Source organism: Pteronotus mesoamericanus, unplaced genomic scaffold, assembly GCF_021234165.1.
Source record: "Pteronotus mesoamericanus isolate MK-2021 breed Mesoamerican mustached bat unplaced genomic scaffold, CSHL_Meso_final contig_73, whole genome shotgun sequence".
NCBI lineage: Eukaryota > Metazoa > Chordata > Mammalia > Chiroptera > Mormoopidae > Pteronotus > Pteronotus mesoamericanus.
Genome location: NW_026555245.1, coordinates 22986586 through 23009381, shown reverse-complemented (window position 1 = coordinate 23009381; position 22796 = coordinate 22986586). Strand labels below are relative to the sequence as shown.

The 22796-nt window shown below is 38.4% G+C and overlaps 1 protein-coding gene across 5 annotated transcripts in view; it reads right to left on the bottom strand.

The window, feature by feature from the left end:
• The window catches only part of KDM4C (lysine demethylase 4C), a 408417-nt gene that overhangs the window by 35889 nt on the left and 349732 nt on the right, over window positions 1-22796 (bottom strand). For all 5 annotated transcript variants that reach the window (XM_054583127.1, XM_054583129.1, XM_054583130.1 and 2 more), the window contains one exon: window positions 11372-11542. In XM_054583127.1, coding sequence (XP_054439102.1) covers window positions 11372-11542 — 171 coding nt within the window. The remainder of the gene's footprint in view (window positions 1-11371; window positions 11543-22796) is intronic.

Sequence of the window (22796 nt, the reverse complement as noted above, 5' to 3'; positions counted from 1 at the left end):
ATAATGTAAAAGGGTTCATAAACAGGCAGTTCCCTGTTGACTACCTGCCTCAGGAAGCTCTCGGTATTTGCTATATATTTTAGAAATTATATGTAGAACACTGTGCTTGTGAGTATGCTACAGATAAAGTCGGCTCTGAAAGGAATAAGGCATTTATGAAACATACATAGTTATACAACACTCAGAGTGACAGTATCTCATTTTGAGATCGAAATGAGGTTAGAGCAAGGAAAGATTTAAAAGTTTGAAACCTTGCATCATAGACAGTTCGTGTCTGTTTTCATTTAAAAAGGAATAGAAGGGTCAATAATGGACGCTGACATTCTGATACTGTACTATGATGTACAGCAACAGTAATATCTGACCAAATATTTATTAAAAGGTATAAGGAATTTTCATTATGTTCATATTTTCTCTTAAATGAAAGTTTATTTAGCCTACTCTGAGATACAGAAGTGATGTCACTAATATCCACAGTTCAGAGCTAAACATTCATGGGGGAGCCACTGGAGACATTTCTTAATAGTCCAGTCCTCGGGCACACACAGATACCAGCAGCTGCCTTAATTCCATGTGTCCCTTAGTCCTCTTCACGAAGCGTACTCACTTTCATGGCAGTGAGCCCGTACATAACAATTCATTTCACCTGAACCAGTGTTTTCAAATATTTTCAGAGCTAGAGATCTTCTTATTTACAGGGATCTATGTGGAAGCTGAAACACTGAAGTCTTGCTGGAACACAGCCCTGCTCTAAGAACCAAATATTCTTTACCTAGAAAGGCATGGAACCTACAGTACACACTTGGACTCAAATTTAAAAACAATTCTTGACATTGATAATGAATTTTAAAATAACATACTAATGTCTAAAATATAGAATATAAAATTTAATTTATGAATATCATGGCACTTAGTATTAATTTATTTAGTTCAACAACTATTTATTATACACTTATTATAAACCAGGTTCTGTACTGAAAACTAGGTATGTACTGGTAACTTAAATAGACACAGTCCTTGTTTACAAGAAGCTTGAAGCTTAGCGGATGTTATATATCAAACTGAGATAAGTGTTATGACAGACAAGTTCAGGATAAAATGGAAAATCTGGAGTTTAATTTCTTCTTACAGTACTTCTTCACTAACTTCTATTACAATTCTAACAAAAAAAAAAATCTTTTCTTTTTTACCCCTCCCTTCCTGCTTTATTTCTTGGAAAAACAAAATATGTTCCAGTTTGACATGATATTGGAAACAGTGATCTAAAATCTGTGAAAGCATTTTTTAGGTCTAAGCACATTTATCATAAGATCTCATTGAAGAAAGAACCACCATTTTATCTGGTATTTTTCTAGTCTTTCTCTAAAAGTATAGAAATTAATGTTGAAATTAAAATTTTGAAGATCTATACAATACTATTCCCAGACTATTCCTCATATTAAGTGGATCCACAAATGAGCTGTCCAAAAGGCTTTCTGAAGTTCAGAATATTAAAAGAAAGAATTAAAATAGATTTTCCCCTTCTGTTCTGCAATTTTGAGAAAGGTAAGTAAGTCAAAAAGGAGAAACGAACCACATTTTTTGAGTACCTACTAGGTGTAAGGAGCTGCACTACAATGATTATAAATCTTTTTTCATTTACTCCTTATTACAATTCATTAAATTATGTTATATGGATTTCATTTTGCCTCACACGACACACAAATATTAACTCAAAATGAACCATAGTTCTAAATGCAACACCTAAAACTATCAAACTCTAGAAGAGAACATAAGAGAAAATCTTTGTAATTTTGATTTAGGCAAAGATTTCTTAAGTTATAAACTAAAAACATGATTTATAAAGGAGCTATTGATAAATTGGGCTTCATCAAAATTTATAACTTTTGCTCTTCAGACACTATTAAGAAAGTGAAAACAAGATACAAAATAGAAGAAAATATTTATAAATCATATCTTAAAAAGGGATTCATATACAAAGTAAAAAAAACAAACTCAACTCAATTAAAAAATCAGTGAAATATTTTAATAGGTTTTACATCAAAGATGATGTAAGAATGGCTAATAAGCACTTGAAAAGGTGCTCAAAATCATTAGTTATCAACAAAATAAAAATTAAAATCACACTGAGATATGACTACACATCCAGGAGAATGGTATTATCCAAAAGACTGACAATATCAGGTGATTGTGAGGATGTAGAGTAACTAAAACCTCATACATTACTGACAGGAATACAGAATGGTAAAGCAACTTTTGAAGGGTATGGCAGATTCCTATAAAACTAAACATCCTCCAACGTCTAACTCAGTAATCTCACTCCTAGATATTTACCCCAGAGAAATGAAAACACATGTCTATACAAGGCTGCAAAGCAAATTTTTCATAGCAGCATTACTCACAATAGCTCAAAACTGGAAATAATCCAATGTCCATCAAATGGTGAATGGATAAACAAATTGTTATATCCAGAAAATGAAATATTATTCAGATTAGGAGAAAAAAATACACAACATTCAACAAAGGACTTGTATCTAGAATACATAATGGATCCTTACAAGTCAGTAACCCAGCTCAACTTTTCCCCATCATGATTACTTTATCTGTGAACTTATTTTCAATAAACTTCACGGGATATTTTTCTTGTAAAATCTTTTAGATCAGTTCCTGATGGGGGGCTAAGGTAAGAAAAATCAATAATAAATAAAATAACACAAATGGGCTGGGATGGGACATGAATTCCCAAAGCTGAGGAGGCCCCACTGACAAGAGGTATCTCTTGGTCCATCTGGTCTCTGCCACTGTAATATAATGTCTCCATGGCTACCTGACTTGAAAACCTAGGAGCTTCCCAGGATCCCATGGCATAGAATATTTCTGAGAACTCTTCTCTCTCTCTTCTCTCTCTCTCCTCTCTCTTTCTCTGTCTCTCTCTTCCCCCCCACCCTCCTCCCTCCCGCCAACCAGGAATTGAACAAGTGACCTCTTACTATGTGGAACAAGGTCTAAGAATCTGAGCCACACTTTTACTCTGGGCTTTCGTTTAGCCTTTAGGCCAGGGCTAACATTTTTCTTAGCCTTTCAAACTACCTGGGTATTTTATTTTCCCTCTAGAACACTTAGGATTACTTTCACACCTATGCTTACACACCTTTGAATCCCCTATGGTGCCTAGCAGTGCTGAACACATAGATCAAAAGAGTATCACTGAATATTTCTAAACACAGGATGGATTTGGTTCATGTTGCCTGTCACCTTTGGGTTTAAGCTCTGCACTGAAAAGAGACGATGAAGTCCTGGAAATTAATGACATTGCCTGCCGATTCAATACGGTTATTTTTACTTTTTAGATAGAAGATCAGATGCTCTGTCTTTTAAAGAACATACTAGGAACCTATCTCCTGGGAATAAGTTCCCTAAACCAATCACCTTGAGATAATTACCAAAAGAAATACTTACAAAAGTAAGAGAAATATTGTCAAGAGAGGAAGGTATATATTTGGAGATAAACATAACTGACAGTGTGTCTTCGGGGCAACTAGTTAATCTCCTGCATGGGACATCAGGGGAACGACACACTTTTCTTCAGGGGAAAGACACACCAGTGCTAAATGGAAGTTGTCAATAAGGACAGCTACAGAACCATGGTCAGTAACGTGCATACAACGTATAAAAGAGAAAGAGAACCCTACCCAAACAAGGGCTTTAACAATTTATTAGTATGACCCAAGTTTTAATGCAAAAAACCACACAAGAATTACACAAAAGAGAATTAAATCCCAGGGCCTAACCTGAGACATGAAACCTACGAGACTAGTTAGGGCTTCAGAGAAGGACAAAGGTTCAGAGAATTGATGAATCAGGTGAAATCTGACCTTAGTTAGAAGCCCATGCCCAGCAACTACGGGTTTAATTTTCAAAGATACAACCAGAACCTACACCTCTGAAAGGCCCTGTGTTCTTTGATTATTTCTTAATAAACTCCTAGTAAAGAGAGTAATACTATTCCCCTTGGTGGGTACACTTTTTTCTATTTATGTACCTATCAATTACACTGTGTTTAAATACAGTCAATCCAATGTAAATTATGTTCATAAAGTACAGCAGTGTGTATTATAAATATTGCACTGCTTTATGTTATTTATTTTCTGAAGGTGTTTGAAATACAGGAGAATTTGAACAATTAAACTAATGTCTGATTTATCAGAGTTATGGACATACTAAGTGCTTAGAAAAATTGTGGCATATATAAGAATCATATATATTAAATCTAAGGAAATCTGATTACTTAAGTGTAAAATGACTAGGATTTGATCTGTCAAATTTATACACTTTATAAACATTAATAAAGGAACAAATGAGTTTGTTCTTATTTTTCTGTAAAATTTTTAGATACATTAATAAACTATAATTTGTCTTATTATGTCTAAGCTGAAGTTAAAGGCTTAGAGAATTTTTAATTGAATACTGATTAAAATAAAGTAACGACTGATACTCTTTCACATGTATAAAAGGCTTCCCAAGGTGAAGTAAGCATCAGAGGGAATTTGGTGAAGCTGTCACCTCAGAGGTTCTCAGGTTCATCCTCAGTCAAGAAAGAGAAGCTAGGGCACCACTCCTAAGCAGTTACATGCCATGTGGGCCATACCTCAAGAATCTTCAACCAACAAAGGCTCTGGAGCCTCCTCTGGAAAATTTCCATTGATTCTAGAAAAATCACGGCGGGGGCTCAGAGGGTATGGAGGGTGGTTAGGGACATTAGCGTGGGGCCAACATAACATGACGTGGGATGAGGCGTGACTTCCACCTGACTTGAAAATGCAGTGTGCCTCAAAACTAGGAGCCAAGAGGAATCTAAAAATGCTCCTCAGGATCCCACAGTAGAGACTGTTTCTGGAAACATTTTTCTTATTTTCTCAATCCCGCTCCACTCGGGTATTTTCTTTTGCCTCCAGAACATCCAGAGTCACCCCAAACCTACTAGCCAAGTGGAAACAATAAGCTGACAGTGAAATCTCACACATACAGCCCCCTGTTTTAATCTAATAAGTAGGAACAAAGTTCTAAGGACACATCTTCTAACCACATTTCATCAAGAACAGAAAAGACAGCATAAACTAGATGGAGAGGACAAAGGAAAAAAAAAAAGTTACACAGACTAAAGTTAATATCCTAAAAAAAAAAAAATGATATTGTGCCTACTGTGTGTCAGGAATTTATTTCATTTAGTCCTTAAAATAATCCTAGAAGGTGGCAATTAGTATTCCCTTCTTAGTGGAGAAGAAAAACTGAGGCATGAAAATTTAAGCAATTTGGTTAAAAAACCAAGAAAAAAATTAGCTCTAAGAACTTTAGTTTGTACTGTATAGCCCACAAAAACTAAACGCCATGACAACACATCCCCAGAATCTTGAAGAGTATAGTTCTCATGCTTCTTTCACATTTCAACAGAGGCTGAAAAATGCTGCAAGTCTTCATGGAAATTTCACAGTGATGGACTCTTGCTGTCAAATTTCTAAATGGTCCTGTTTCTCTTCTCACACTCACTGGTGAATGTTAAGTGTTTGCCCTAGAACTATCCAGATCCTGTTGCACCAACCTCCTTCCTCGAAATGAGCTCTAAGTTTGTACAAAAGGAATCAGTCATCACTCTAGTGTCAACACGGACATGCTCCAGGATGTCAGGTTTAGCAGAGGTTAAAAGCAGGTCCTGGAATCTCTGGGCTCGTTGAGTTGTCTCAGGTGGGCACTTTCATTTCCATCAAAATAGTAGAAGACAAAAAAAAATTCATCAGGGAGTGTGTGGCAATTTCATAGACTGACAGGCGGAGGCGTGTGGCAATACATCTTTTATTACTGCCCTTGAAAGCTACAGATTGCATGCTGAGTTTAACTGGACTGATACACATATTCTGCAGGTGTATTGTTGAGAGGAAAATTTTTGGCCATTTTTCTTGCTATCACAGAAATAAAGTACCTAGGTATGAAAATAAATTTCCTGGTAGTCCAAAGAATGTTTCTCCCTATAGCTTCAAATACTTTCTCTGGTCACATAACCCTAAAATAGGCATTTTAATGCTTGCCAAACTTGTTTTAAAACATGGATAGGCCAGCCTGCACTAAAAGTTCTCTTCTATGGGTTTATAAAGTGATTTGTAATCAGTGATTCTATAAATAAGGGAATGTAACTTTCTTTACTAAAGCATTAGGCTTCATAAGGGAAGATATTCATGACAAAGATAAACAGTTTGGGATGATTAAACTTGATATTCTAAATTTGATTTTCATAGTTAAAAAACTTAAATTGTGCTAGTTACCAAGCACTTGCAGATTAGAGAAGCTCATTTCCTCAATATTCCTCAGCAGCCCTAATACTGACTTCACATGCATTTGAGGAAAGAACCTCCCCAGCAGCACTCATACCTGATAGCACATTGTGTGGTTTAGAGAGTTTTCAAACAGAAGGGAAAAAAAACATTTTCTATCACCACCTTCAGATGTCATGGGTGTATCATCTAACGAAAACAAGATTTCTCTGAGGAATGTGAAATGCATTTAGTGTTTCCACGAAATAATTATTCTGCTACAATCTGCAAGATACTGAAACAGAAACAGACCTGATTACATTTTTCTTACTGCGTGATGAAACTGCATATTAGGGCACCAGGCAGGGCCCCCATCTCCCATAAGACAGTTCTGTGTAGATGAATATAAAAAATGATGATGCAAATATATTTACATTATATCACAGGGGAATACATATAATTTACATGTAAGTATATTTATAACATACTTAATTATACTCATCCAATATGTCTTAAAATGTAACATCAAATCCCCCTATCTCAAACCAAAGTCTAGGTAACATACATCAAAAGCATTTAATCATGTAGCTTTTAGTAATTTCAGTGAGAAACACAGACCCCAATCAACCTTTGATAATCCTTTGCATTTTAAAAGCTTGCCTTAAGATACCATGACTTCACCTTGTGGGAAGATAGATGATGACCAGGACACAGTACATGGCTAATGGGCTGAATCTACTGACTGCCACAAACCAACCAAAACAATGTGGTCAGTGTTGTATGGAAAAGTAAATTACACTTTCCCACAGAGTCAGAGCTTCTGTCACCACCAAAGAGTCTTATAAATACCTCAGGAGAATATATTTGTGATGGTTAAGTTTATATGTCAACTTGAATACTGTTTTAGTCAAACATTATTCTGGGTGAGTCAGTTGACAATGTTTTGGATCAGTTTAATATTTGAATTGATAGAATGAGTAAAGCAGATTACCTTCCCTAATGTGAGCGGACTCATCCAATGAATTGAAGGCCTGAGTAGAACAAAAAGGGTAACCTCCCCCTCCCCCCAAAAGGGAATTCTTCCTGCCTGAGTGCCTTTGAACTGGGGCTCAGCTTTTTCCTGCCTTTGGACCCTAAAGACATGGGCTCTTCCTGGGTCTCAAGCCTGCCTGCCTTCTGAAGGGGTGTCCAACGTTTTTGCATCTCTAAGCCACACTGGAAGAAGAGGAGTTGTATTGGGCCACACGTTAAATACATTACAACATGTAATCTCTCTCTCTCTCTCTCACACACACACACACACACACACACACACACACACACAAATCTCTTAACGTTTTAAGTAAATTTATGATTTTGTGTTGGACCGCATTCATAGCTGTCCTGAGCCACCCGTGGGCCGCAGTTGGACACCCCTCAGAACTACACCACGAACTCTATTGGTTCTCAGCTCTACAGACTCAGATTGGAACAGTATCACTGCCTTGCCAAATGCAGGTCTTTGGACGTCTCAGTCTCCATGAGCCAATAAATCACACACACATACAATATATTTATTATATTAAATACATTAAACACACTCTATTGGTTTGTTTTTTAGAGAATTCTGACTGATACAATATTATAACGAAAAAAATTTTCCTTATAGAACTTCCAGAGATGTCATGGGGACGTCTAATTCAGCACCAAGATAACAAAGAGCAAGAAGCTGCAAAAGCCAACAAATGGTGATACTATTAGAAAGTATGGAAAACACGACATGATTGAAACATTCCTACTTGGTGTAAGAGGCCTGAAACAAGTACCCCAAAATGTCAGAGATGGGATGGGGTGGGAGAGAGTACACAAGGGAGGGGGGCCCCAAAATATCTGGAATTTATTTATTAAAAATTGTGTATTTATTCTTGCATGTTTAAACTTCAGTCACCTTCAAAGTACTCTTCATTTGATGCAATACATCTATTGAGATTTTTTACCACTGCTCAAAACAGTTTTTAAACTCATCGATTTTGATGTCTTTTAGTGCTTCTGCCATTTTTTGTTTCACCTCTTCAACATCGGCAAAATATTTCCCTTTGAGGACTTTTTTCATCCAGGGAAACAAAAAGAAGTGGCTCGGGGCACGATATGGTGGATAGGGAGAATGGGGCACAGGGGTCATGCTGTTTTTCATCAAAAATTGCTGAACACTCAGTGTGGTGTGGGTAGGTACATTCATCAATCACCCATCATGAAATGGGCAAATGCGTTGAAAGAGTCTTCCAAAAACTTCACTGAAGCCAAATGCAGCCTCTCACAACAATGCCCGCCGGTGCACTGATACAGATGGGTTCCTAGAATAGTCACCTAATGGGGGAAGCCTGTACTACAAGAGCTGCCCTCCAGAAGATAATTCCGGTTTTTTATGGGTCCCCCCCCCGGATGAAACAAAGAAGACCCGCTCGCAGATGAAATTACCATTCACACTAATTCAGGTAGGTCCCCCCCCCACCCCACCAATCTATGCCCCTCCTGCTATTGCATTTGCTTCTGCTCCCTCCAAGGGTAGGGCTATGACCACACACACACACACACACACACACACACACACACACACACACACACACAGAGCCCCTCAAACCTTTACTAAATATACTAAGTAATGCACATCAGGCTATAAAGAATTTTGCTTTGTTGATCTCAATGCCATGGTGCTTCTGAACAATCTTATAAATTTTAGAGCCAGTATTATTCTCACAACACCCACACATACTTAAATCCAAACTTATTTTGGTTCACAAAGAGTAGGAACAGAAGGTGTCAAAGAAAAGACTTTCGGAATTTCAAAAAACTTCCAGGATCACATTTACTTGTGTACAATGTACTTTTCCAATATACAAGTTAAAAACATTCCAGGAAAGCTTAAAACTGCTGGGTGTGTTGAGGCTGGTGAAGTGAGGGAGAATTTAGGATTCATTAAATTCTAGCATGGGAACAGTCCTATTTACTCAGGTTTGGGGATTAGTGCTCAGAAGTCTTTTATCACACCCCCGCCAGGTTCCCCACCCAAGTTTTCTCTCCTTGTCTGGCTCAGCATGAACAAAAGATGCTTGATTCTGAAATTAGCATGTAGCCTAGGCAAGGGTGGTTAAAGCTAAGGGCCTTAGTCTCATGTATATTTCCAGGTCTTTCGTGACCTTGCAAAACCATTCTCCTCCTGCTTTCAACGTCCTTTCTTCCTAAGGGGCTGAGAACGGATGTTTTAAAGCCAGACTCTAGGATTGAATACTCTTTCTGAGACTTATTAGCTATGTGTGATCTTGGGAAAGTTATTTACCTCTTTGTGCTTCAGTTTCCTTAGAAGTAAAATGTGAAAAATAGTGCCTAGCATGTAAGATTGTGAGGGAGAAATAAGTTCATGCACATCAGGTTCTGGAAGCAGCGCTGGCATGAGGTACATGTAAGCGTCGGCCTGACTAACCCTGTAGAGGCTCTTACTCATTCTTCTGGACCCAACAGGTAGTAAGTTCCATCTGGTTCATTCATAGCATTGATCACACTTACAGAAAGTTCCCATTTACCAGTCTGCCTGCTCCCTGGACTGAGCAGGAATCACACCTTCTTTCTCATTGTTTTTGCTAGTACCCAGTGTGATGCTTGGCACACAGGTACTCAGTGACTGTGGACTGAGCACTTAAAGGGACAACCTATTCTGTCCTGGCTGGTGTGGCTCAGTGGATTGAGTGCCAGCCTGTGAACCAAAACTCGCTGGTTCGATTCTCAGTCGGGGCACATGCCTGGATTGCAGGCCAGGTCCCCAGTGGGGGAAACTTGAGAAGAAACCACACATTGATGTTTCTCTCCCTCTCTTTCTCCCTCCTTTCCCTTTTCTCTAAAAATAAATAAATAAAATCTTTTTTTTTTTTTTTTAAAGGGGGATGACCTGTTCTAACAGGGAAAGCAAGCATGTTTCCTAAGGCTTTTTGGTTATAAATGGCAATGCAGCAAAGTGAAGCTCCAATTAGAATTTTGCAAAGAAGCAAAAAGCACTCTTCTGGTGTATGATCAAATCCTGGGATGGCTAATTTGCCTAAATTCATTTGTTTTAAAATCTTTCAAACAAGGTCATTTTGTTTAAAAACCTGTGTCTCTTAACAGCACAGAGAAGAAAGCATAACAAAGCTCACTAAATCAATGTTTCTTTGGCCCCAGGCGACCGTTCTAGAATTATTTATGGGCAATCTCCTATGGTCACATTTAATTATTAACTGTATATAACACATAATTATTACTATTAAGGAGTCATTAAGGAATGTCTAAGTACCAAGAGCAACACATCAAGAGACGTAGAACAAGGCAGAAGTTACTTCTCTTAAATACATAAGGGATAATAAGATGACAACCAAACTAATCCCGATCCCAATTCTTTGATTGACCTCAGTTTCAAAATGCCTTCTGTGGAAAGTATTCTTGTGAAACATCCTGCTAAAAACAAGCTCCTGGGACTCATTCCCTAGTTCCTCTGAATAATTCCCAAGGGTTCCCTGGGGGGAACAGAGGAAGGAGGAGACAGACAGGTAGACAAGGGACACACATGTGCTCCATTCCAGACCACAGTTAAGAAACAGTAAAAGTCACAGCCTGTTTTCTGTGTGATTTTGGTTACTCCCATATGAAACACCCACAGTTGTTTCTATTAGATCACAGACGTCACTGTCAGGTCAGATTAACAAAAGCCATATTCTTCAACTAAGCATAAAGGAAAAGAATAGAGGAATTCATACATGCTAACTGTAACAAAAAAGAATAGGCTAATTTGCATTGTATGTCCCTGGCCATACACATTTCTCATCTAATTAAAAGAATTTGGGAAGATGAGTCTAAGTTTACTTAGCTTCTATTTACAATGATAAAGGCTAAGGAACCTAAGAGAAAACACTATTTCTTCACGGTGGGAAAAGAGCACACATGAATGAAATAGTATGTAAAATGAGTTACTCCAAAAGCTAGAAGACAGATTCCTGAAAGGTCCAGCTGCTTTAGGTACCTAAAAAGTAAACTGGGAAACAGGCACCCCAGGAACTTACCACAATATCCTCAGGGAATGTGTCTCTGCTAAAGGAGCCGTCATCAAACATGACCTCATAAAAGGTCTGTGATGTAATGGCGATCACTCTGCAGCTGTAATACCGAGTGTTCCGATGCTTCGTGATGACAGTCTGCCCCACAGAGATGCCCTTCTCGCCAGCCTTGAACTTCTAAAGATGGGCAGAAAAAGAAGAGAGAAAAAAAGGGAAGAGAAGAGGAAAGGACAGAAAATAAAAGAAATATTTATTTAGAAAGCAATCACTGATTTGGTAATGATATAGTCTTTTAAATTTTTTAACTTTTTATTGGGGAATACTTTCAGAGTTAAAAGTTGCAAGAATATGAATGGTACAGAAACAGCCATATGCTCTTTTACCCTTTACCCAGATTCAGCTATTATTATCTATTGCTATTAACATTTTACCATTTCCTTTTATGCATGTTATGCCTCTATTTTATGGATTTAAGTATATATAAAATATAAATATAAGCTCCTTGCCACCAACCATTTGAGCTTTACTGGGCTTTTATTCCTAAATACATCAGGGTGTGTTTTCTAAAAGGGGTTTTCCTTTACATAACCATAGTTAAATAACAGTTGCAGTTACTAACTTTAGTACTTTTAACATTGACATGATCCTCTACAATGCATATTCCAATTCTGTCAATTGAGCCGATAATGACCTTTAGGGTACCCTCTGTACTCTAGTCCTCCACTCTCAAGTACAGGATCCAGCCTAGGGTCAGGTACTACATTTAAATGCCACATCTCTTTAGGTTCTTTTAATCTAGAACATTTCTACAATCTTTATTTGTCTTTTATGATTGTGATTCTTTTGAAATACAATTCTCCCTCCCCTGCTCTTTGAATAGAACATTTGCTTGATGTTTCCTTGTGATTAAATCCAGATTGCACATTCTAGGCCAGAGCACCACATAGGTGATGCTGTGTTCTCAGGATATCTCATCTGGAGGCACATGATATTTGTCTGCCTCTGAATGGTGATGTGAATTTTGACCCTGGTCAAAATATAGTCCAATTTCTCCACTTTATAATTACCCTTTTTCTTTTACAACTGATAAGCAATCTGTGGAAATAAACTTTAACACCATTCAAAAATCCTATTCCTACACACTTCTGCTTGGACTTAGCATCTGTTGATGAGTCTTGCCTGATCCAACCTTTACTATGATGGGGATGGTATGCTGCTTTTTCTTGCTCCAGCATTCCCTCCCTCTGCATTTACTAATTGGCACTTGTCATTATGTAAGCAAGAGGTATCTACTCTTCCCACATCCATCCATCCATCCATCAATCATCAGTATGAACTTAATAATTCCTCCTCCACAACTCGTTATAATTAATACATACTTATTTGGTGCTCAGATTGCCCTAGATATGGCCAATAGACAAAGCCTCTTCAAACTGTTTCCTGTGCTCTTTAGACATCTTTTTTTTTTTTAAAGCAGTTTCTTACTTCCTGGCCTAACAAGATATTGGAGACAGCTGCAGCAAAATGTTTGCGGGAAAGTTTAAATTAGGCCAACAGTGAGGCTCTGGGAGTCCACTCTTCCCCAAAAAGCAGTGACAGCGCATGAAGACCATCCATGGATGGCGGTCATGACAGGAGGGTCGGTTGCATTTCTAGAGCGTCACTGTGCCTCCCAGTACTGTCTGCCTGCCAAATCCAAGCACGGTCCCAGGCCAGTGTCCCTGGCTGCGTGTACTTGAATCCACCGTGCAGCAAGAACTGACTGGATTACAGATCACCACAGGGTGATCCGCGGGTCTATACAGCCCAGAAGCTTGTTATTCGTGTCAGGTAACCCCGCGTTAGTCTTTACTGTTTATGCAAATGGGAAAGGACTAGCTGCCCCCTGGGCACCCACAGTAATGAAAATGAGATTCTTATGCAAATAAATTAAGTAAAAAAATGAATCAACCTAAAAGAAAACAACGAAGAGGTACAATTGGCATGTGGATGTAGCAAAAATCAAGAAGACTGCCCTAGAGTGACTGAGGTTTGGAAACCACAGCTCAGGTGGCGGGAGCCTCGGTGTTTTGAAACAGAGCAGTGGTGCAATTGAACTTCAGCTGCATGAACGTGCTATCAACCAACATGGAAACAGCAGGTTTGGTCGGGTCAGACTCTTCGTGCCTTGCCAGGACCCAGCTTCTCCAGCTCCAGGCAGATCAGCTTGCAGAGCCTTCCAACTCAGCCGACCTTGAGCCCTTGCTTGACTCACTGACCGGGTATCAATAGGAGTACCCAGTAGTGATAAGTCCCCACACCAAGATGCAGACTCATCCAGTGGACCCGCCTTGTGCCTCAAGCAGTCATTCACGGTGACCAAGACATGGAGACAATGAAAATACTCTTTGATAGAGGACTGGATAAAGAAGATGTGGTATATATATACAAAGAGGAACCCCCCCCTTTCTAAAAAAACCTCCAGAATTTATTTATAAAAAATTGTGTACTGATTCTTACATGTTAAAAAAAAGAAGATGTTGGCATTTCCCTGGGGAATGTGGTTTGTTTTAGAGGAAGGTGCTATTAGAGACTAACATAGAGGTGCTTAGGTGTCCTTATCAGTAATTACTACAGGGGCATCTTTGCTTCTTCACCCTTTGAAAAGACACAGTAAGGAAATATATGCATGCACAGAGACATATGCATAAATACATATGTATACATGTTAGAGATCTTAACTTCACAGTGAAATCCCTATTCATCTCCACAGAGTTCTTTCTCACCTTCCCCCATCTGTATTTGTATGTTCCTTGTTTCTCAGTGAGAATGTTGGCTTCAAGAACATTAACCTATTCACTCATTTGGTCAATCTTAAAAATACACCCAGCCACTTCGTGAAGACATGTAGGCAAGCTGAACCAATAGTTTTAAACTATAAAATATAAAAGTAACCCATAAGACAGGTCATTTCATTTTTAAATTAAACATTAAGGATAAAGTTCCATTATCAAATTGTACTGATAACAGCTGGATAGTCATGATGGGCCACAGTGCTTCCCTAAGAACAGCCATGAGTTGTAGACTCCACTCATTTTTTTTTATTTGTTTCCACACCTCTTTTCCCACATATGTCCATAGCCTCCTGGAACAGCATGGCTAGGTCTCAAGGTATATGCACCATACTATGAAAGCAGACAACCCTGGGGTTAGGCTTTTTTTCAAAAATGCTTGTCAGGGCTCTTGGCTCATAGTAAATACTCCAAAAACATTAGTTTGTTGTATTTTGGGGGTTTTGTATTTTTTTGTTTTTCAGGATAGAGCTTCTCCCCCTTCAGGAACTCCTACAACCCCATTCCTGCCCGACAGAGTCAGCAGTCAACATCTTATGCAGAAGTCTGTTCTCAAGCACTGGGTCCCTTTTACTCCCCGACTGCAAGTCTCACTCATTGGCCTGAATCACTGGATGCCACAAGCTCTGGCCCACTAGAAAGGCACTGCATCAAGTACCTTGGGAGGTCCAGGCCCTTTGATAAGTGGGCCCTTGAAGGCATATGCTCACAGTCCCTAAGACTCTGACATGTCACCTATACCTACAGAAAAAGCCAAAATTCATTAAATCCCAGTATTTTCCACCAGAAGTACTTAGAATGTTACCAGCTTATAGTGTTGTCATTCAGAATCTCAGTTCTAATAGAGGCCTTATGTCTTTTTTTCCCCCCTGAATTTCAAAAACAGCTTATAGGGGACAAATAAAGTGCTATGTTTGATCTTTTCCTTCTAGAAACTAAAGAACACATGCCCAACCGAGTAAGTCATTAATTCACTAATTCCTTTAACGGTCATTTGTGGCTAGCCGGTGGTAACAAGTACTTCCCTGGTTTGGGGAACTCAAATATACGAAAACCACCAAAACTTGATTCTTTTTCTCCAGTACAGGCTCAAAACAGGATGTGCCATGAAGTCATCTTATAGGTGGAATGACAGAAGACTAATGGGACACATTCTAGCATGCCCTCTATGGCATGCCTGCATATTCATGGGCAGAACTGGGGAGGATGGACATGAAGCACAGAGTGGTGAGCATAAGCAAAGGCCTAGAGGCCAGAAACAGACGGTTCTGTTCTAGGGGCTGCAGGAGGTCCTGCTGCTGTGTGGGATGGGAGGGGAGGGTGTGGAAAGAAGGACAGGTCTTATGTCATCCTAAGGAATCTGGACATCCTTAAGGAAGCCACTGAGAGGTGTGCAGAAGATAAATGAGCCATGTCTGTATGGCTACAGGTGGAGAAGGGGCTCGTGGAGCTTACTTCAATGGTCCAGGTAGGAGATGAGGGCCTGGAGTAGTGAGGAAGGAAGGACAGAGATGCTCATGATTTGGACAAGGGACAACTCCCAACAAACATGTTCCTAAGGGACTGCTACTTATAGAGTGAGTTTGGCCACCTGGTTTCTCATATGCCTAACAAAAACAAAAGGATATTTTCCTGCTTGAAGTCATTCCCCAGTGACAACTGTATTGTTTGGGAAAATCTTCTGTGCCCTTCAGTGCAGTTAGGTGTGTAAACATTTTACCAGAGGATACAGTAGGAGGCCTATAGTGTTTAGAAGTACAAATATTGCACTTCACTATGATATTAGTTCCTTCATGGCTGTTATTAAAACTGGATTTACCATCTTAAGGAGACAGGGTGGTTTGGATTTGAATTCTAAGCTCTGCTTCTTACTAGCTAGGTGATCTTGGAAATGTTACCTAATATTTATCAGCCTCAGTTTGCTCATCTGCAGAAAGGATACTTACAAGAGAGGTCTGCTGTAAATCAGGATGAACCACATAAAATACCTAGACTCATGGGCAGTTGGTTCTCAGCAAATGTCAACTGGCTTCCTTTTAGGAAATGAAGAACTACCAGAGACCCAGTTAACACTCTTCCCTCCTGTACTTAGTAATTGTCATGTCTGACTGTGCAGCTCCCTGATTTCACATGACAAGGCTCAACCCAGTCACAAATCATCACTGTTCGGCTCTTTCCCTCATCCACTCCTAACTCTAACTCTTGTCATAGCAAATACTCATAGCTACAGCCCTTAGGAAGAAAGGCATAAGGTAGTCTCCTCCCCTACTGCCGAGGCTTCCAAAGCCTTTGTTTATAACTCCCTTAAAGGCATGGCTTAATGTCACTTTCACAGACTTCCTATGACAGGGCAAATCCACAGGACAGCACCAAGATATATTTGTCTTTTTATCCATGCCATCTAGCAGGGTATGTACAACACTACTGCTGAAGAATGAATGAATGAATGATGAATCGATAAACAAAAAAGAACAAATGAATGAACGATGAGGATGGGTACAAACACATTTTTAAAATGGGAGAAACTTTAATGCATTCAGTTTAGAAAATGGCAAAGAAAAACAAAAGGGAGTTTCAGGAAACTGTTTCCCTTTCCTGGGGTTGGGAGGCATGTACATCGGTAGGAGAAGGGAATAAAGAAGGTTTATGGTTAAATTCACAAGGTGTGAAAAGTGGAAGCAGCCAATAAGGGGGAAAAAAAAGTGATACAGACTTGACAGAGAAAAGGTTGACTTCAGACCACAACCATTTTCTTCCTGATTGGGACATGAAATTTATGCAAATTGACTGACTGGAGAGATGGCCAGCACCAAAATTAAATATACAGCCTTCATCTATATAAACATTTTCATAAGCTTCAAGCATGACCGTCTCATGGGAAATACTAAAAGGAAAAAAAAAAAACAGATTTTTTCCATAATGCTATTTTGATAGGATTTCTGAATTATTTTTTGCAAGAATAAACTTATTGGTAAGCATACCCCATAACTGATTATAAATCCTCAAAAATATTTCCTGTCAGAACAGCCTAAGAATCTATTGATGTTAAGAATGTCATTTCTGATCACAGAAGACAGATGTTATACAAGGGAGCTCCATCAAATTAAAGAAATGGCTATGGTATTTTGAAGATTAGTGTTCCGGCTAAGGTTGTGAAAGTCAAATTTTATTTAACATGCACTAAGCAGAAATGAAGGGTTGTTGTTGTTGTTGTTGTTTTTAATACAACTTCTTTTAAAGAAAAGCTAAAATCAGTTTGAGATGCTAGATATGTGGGAACAAAATGTTAAGAGAATGTTCTGGAAATTCCACAAAAGCAGCAAAAAGTTCCTGAGAAACAGTAACACATCTAGAGTTTCCAACACATGTCCATATACATGAGAATTAAATTATCCCCAATAAATTTGTGAGACAGTTATTTTCATTAAATAGATGAAGTAACTGAGGTACAAAATCAAGTGACTTTTCCAAGGTCTCAGAGTTGGTGAGGGGCTGAAGGGGACACGGAAACAGGTGTTCTCCCATCAAAAGTGCCCCAGCATCATCAGCTAAGAGAATAAACGTGGAAAGAAATCAGAGGAGAAATAAAACCAACCAGGAAATGATGCTGGTAAGAATTCAAGCAGTTGCCAAAAAAACTTATATTTTCTTTTTAAACTATGATTTATTGGATAACTACTTCCTCTGTTCTACATACCTTTTGAGAAAATTCTCACATGAAAATTCATTTAATTTCCCCCAGCAAATCACTGCATTGAAATAACAACTGGTGTTTGGGGCCTATCTAGTGATGAAAAACACAGAAATAATTACATTTGCTCTCCATTTTCAGACATGCACACACATGGCATGCACACACACTGCAGTAAATTGCAAAAATGCCCACTAATCTTCATTACTCCCTGTTTCCACATCCTTTGCAATTTGATCTTACAGCCCCGCCATCAAGAACTGAAGTCTATTTCCCCACCCTTTGAATCTGAGTTAGACTTCCAGTTTAATCTCCTTTGGCCAAAAGAATACAGCAAAAGTAAGAGTATGCCAATTCAAGGCCTTTTGTTTAAGAGGCTTGTACACTTCTGCTGTCTCTTCAGGGACCCTAAATTCTGTCATGTGAACAAACTCAAGTTACTCTGCTGACATGTGAGACTACACTGATCAGAGCTGAGGCCCAAGATATATAAGAGAATCCAGCCAAGAGAAGGGGAGCTCTTCTGCAACTGACCACAGATGAATGAGGCAACAGGCTTGGAACAGCAGAACCACCCAGCTGAGCCCAGCCTAACTGATGACCAACAGAATCACCAGCTAAAAAGGTGTCATTGTTTTAGGCCATTAAGTGCTGTGGTGGTTTGTCACACATGCAGATGATATACAAAATGAACTAGGAAAAAATATATTATTAAACTGTCAACAATGTATAACTCTAGGCAATGGAATTGTATTTATTTGCTTCCTTATGTATTTGTCTGTACTTTCCATTACGTATTTCTCTAACAATCGTTAAAAACACTAAATGTAATAAAAATACAACAGTCCTCACAAGTTTCTAATTCTAGTAACACCTAATCCACAGTTAGACCAACTTACCGAAGAAGCCAAAAAAGCTGAAGCCAAATTACTTAGTAAGAAAACACCATCTTCAACATTTATCTTTCAGTTCACTAAATATAAGAAGGACTTGAGATAATGAACACTTGTAAAGTGGAATGATAAACAAATCTGATTACAAAATTTCATCTAACTTATATCTCACATTGAGGCCAAATATGATGTAACCAAAAAAGACACTTCTATTTTGTTCTTAATAATCACTACTCATTCCTAAGACATGTTGTTTCAGTCAAATGAAGATTTTATTCTCAGGTTTGGGGCTGTATTCATTTAAAAAAATAAAGACCCTCACGAAGTCTTTTAAGAATCATTACTATATCTGTTCTTCCCATCAAACTAAGCTACATCTAAAGGCCAACACCAATAATAAAATCCAGTTGTTTAGATGTGAAAAGGTCTTCTCTCCACTGATACCATGTTGCCTTCAATCAGGGTGGGCTTTGAAATTAAATAGGCCCGTATTACAAAGCTCTCTAACTTTCCAAAGACTCTAACCAATGTTGAAATATATTGCAACACTTCAGAGAAAAGATGTCTAATCCTCAATGATTATAACCTGAATAGGGAAAAAAGATGTCCCTAAAATGTGCACTGGTTCATCAAAGGCACACCAATACCCAACAGTTTGACTCCAAAATATTTAAAGCCAGTGCTGATAAAATAAGATGAAAAAATAATCATTCCTTACTTGACAAGTACTCTACAACAGCAAACTCTGAATCAGAGTGAAGAACCAACCGGCAAACAAGGCACAGAGGGAAAGCAATGCAAGGATGGGACGTGGAGTGAAAAAGCGGCCTTTAAATAAGCAGTTACTGAGTGCTTATTACAAGTAAGCCACATTGCTAGGAGCTAAGGGTTAAAATAATATGAGAGCATCCCTCATCTTAAAGAGCTCACAAGCAGAAGGGAAACAGACATGGCTATAGGTATTAAGAGCACCCAGGTACGGGCAGAAAGAGGCCCTCCAGAGATGGCTTCACCACAGGGAACATCTGAACCAGGCCTGAAAGAGCTAGGATGCCCATATGCACACACATCAGGAAGGCCATTTGAGAGTAGAGTGTTTGGTGCTGAGAACCCCTTTGGTTACTTTGTAAGCCTGTGAACCCCTATTCAGATTGATGTTTGCAAATCCGTAAGATCATACAATATTTCAAAAGAAACAAATTATATTAAAATAATATTGAAAAAATAATTTGTGTTATAATATCTATGTTCCTGTAATAATGTATTAAATACTAATATCTACTGACAATGGTAATATGGTTACTACTGCGGGCAGTTACAAAACTGCTATTGCCATCACTGCCTATATGCAAAGCTGACAGGATTGTTCGATTCTAGCAGAGTTTAGTGAAAGAAACTGTAATTCTTTTCCATTCCCCTGCCAGACAAATTTTTCTTGATACTTACCTATAAAAAAGACTTTTATCATCTGGACTATTTAGAAGGACTGCAGTCAACCTTTTAACAACAACCTTATAAAATTCACAATGTTACCTATATCATGGTGTTTGTATGCACTGTCCATAAAGGGACATAATGCAATGAAACTCACAGAAGACCCCTTTGTGACAGGTTAATTCATATAAGCTAAACTTTGTAATTTTGGGGTGACCTAAACTGACATAGGAATCTAACAAATACTGAGAATGGAATATGCGCTGTATTCTCAAATATCATTTCTCCCCAATGATTTTCTGGCAGAGAAGAGAGCAGTTAGTTCAAATATGACCTCTAAAGAGAGGGCCCAGAGGAAAAGTCCTGTGTGGTAGAAGGAATGAAGATTCCTATGCTTCGGCAAATATATCTTTTCTCATCTAAGACCTGGCAAGGCTGATCTGTGTTCACACCTTGAAGGAGGGTCACCCAACATCTGACAAGAGGTGCCATGGGCAGAGATGTCATCTAGGGAAAATTCATGACTAGGTTATCCATATATATGTTATTAAAGGGTATAAATCCAAATAAAATAGTGTATACAGAGGCTCACAGAGCAAGCAAGGCAAGAGAGCTGAAGAAATGAAGCCAAATAACTTACCCAATGAACAGACAAAAAAAAAGCACATTTCCATTTATATCCCATGACCCCTTCGCCTTCTCCACTTTATTATTTCTCCCTAATTTGTGCAAATTAAAAACCTATGGGATATTATTATTGCAGTTTTTCAAGTATCTATACTACAAGAATTCCTAGAGGGCTTTGAGTAAATAAATTAATACAAACTCTTCTTTTACCAAACTAATGCAGAAGTCATTCATCTAAACCTGCCCTGTAATAATGAAAGCTTTCTTCATAAAATTACCAGAGCTAGGTAAAAATCTACCCAGAAAAACCTAAAGCCCTGGGGCTTCATGAAGAAATAATTGCTCTCACTGAAAAATGTACATGCAGACTCATAAAAATGTCACAAGTATTTAATTTTCTGCATGTCTGTTTGTTCACGTATACTAGTATTCCTCATGGGTTTTTAAGTACAAACAGTGGGAAATAGTGGTAAGCTGTTTCCCAGCAGATTCAAGCTCTTACTCACTTTAACATCTGTAGGTGCGTAACTAATAAGCTGCAGAAGATACTGAGGAAGAAAGAAAACAATTAATTTTTCTCCATCTGAGTCATAAGCTCACCTCAGAGGAAGTGGTCCTATTTGGGAGGTAAGTGAAAAGAACTGGAATGGGAGAACCATCTTTAGATGCTTCACTGTGTTAATGGAGGAAACTCTCAACAGGTAAGCACCTCCTGCTTCCTATTCTGAAGGGTAAGCAACTTACTGCATAAAAAGCAGGGAGTAAAGCCCCCATCAGTTAGACTGGTGGGGCTGGAAAGACATGGCGGCACCCTACTGCTAGGATGGAACCTGACGTGGGCTCTCCCTAAGTCCTGTTCAAGTTCATGGGTTGTTAGAGAACAGGTGAGTCCCTGGATGCCTGCTCTCAGAAGCTCTGCCTTAGTTTTTATATTTCAGGAACTTGTCAGGCTTCTTGTGTTGCAACAGTAAAATTTGGGGATAACTACAGCTTCAACAAAATCCCATTCATACTAGGTTATGTGCATGTGTAGAAATTAACAAATTGATTCTAAAATTTATGTGAAAATGCAAAAGCCCTAAAATACTCGAAGCAATCTTGAAAAAAATGTGGAAGAAATTACAATTTGGAGGAAATGAGGAGGAAAAGCACTTGTTCAATTATAAGATAATACAACAATTTTGTTTCATTATCTTGGATGAGACATTTTCAATAGAAGCAAGGGGCATAGGGTATTACTGTAAGGTGCTGTTGCCAATAATGATTTTTGAATCTCAATTACAGTTTGTGAATGTAATAAAAATAGCTAAAATATATGCAAACATTTTTAAGGAAGGAAACCCAAAGCAAAACAGACTAATTAAAGGTTTAACAGTTTTTTCTGTGCCATCAAGAAGGGAGCCCAAGTAAATAATTAAATTATGTAAACTAATCCAAGCCTTAGTCTCAAGTCAGAAAAATGACTGCCAAAACAGCACAGTCTAAATGAAAGGCTATGTGCTCTGGGTCCAATGACTTGGAAATTCTGTAACTGTTAAATAAAGATTGTTGAACTTCTCTGAAGTGCCATTTTATCATCTATAACACAAATACGACCACACAAGGTTACTGTGAGGCCCAAATGAGATAATGTGCTGTGTGTATAAAAATGCACAGTAAACTAAAGGCACTATAAAAATATTAGCTATAATTATTATTTTTATTTATCTTATCTACTTCTACCAACCAAGGAAGACGGTCACCTTCAACAGGAGAGAAAATCAGGGTGGAACATGCCATTTGTGGTTCTCTAAGGACATACTAATTTATATGATCATGAGAGAGAGAAAGATTGAGATTGGGCAAGCCCAAGCTTTCTAGGTATTTTTAAAAATTTCTGAAGAAATAGCCAAAGGAATAGTGGAAGAGAAGTCAGCTAAAAGCTTTCCACTGCTCGTCACAGCAGCAGCAGGAGT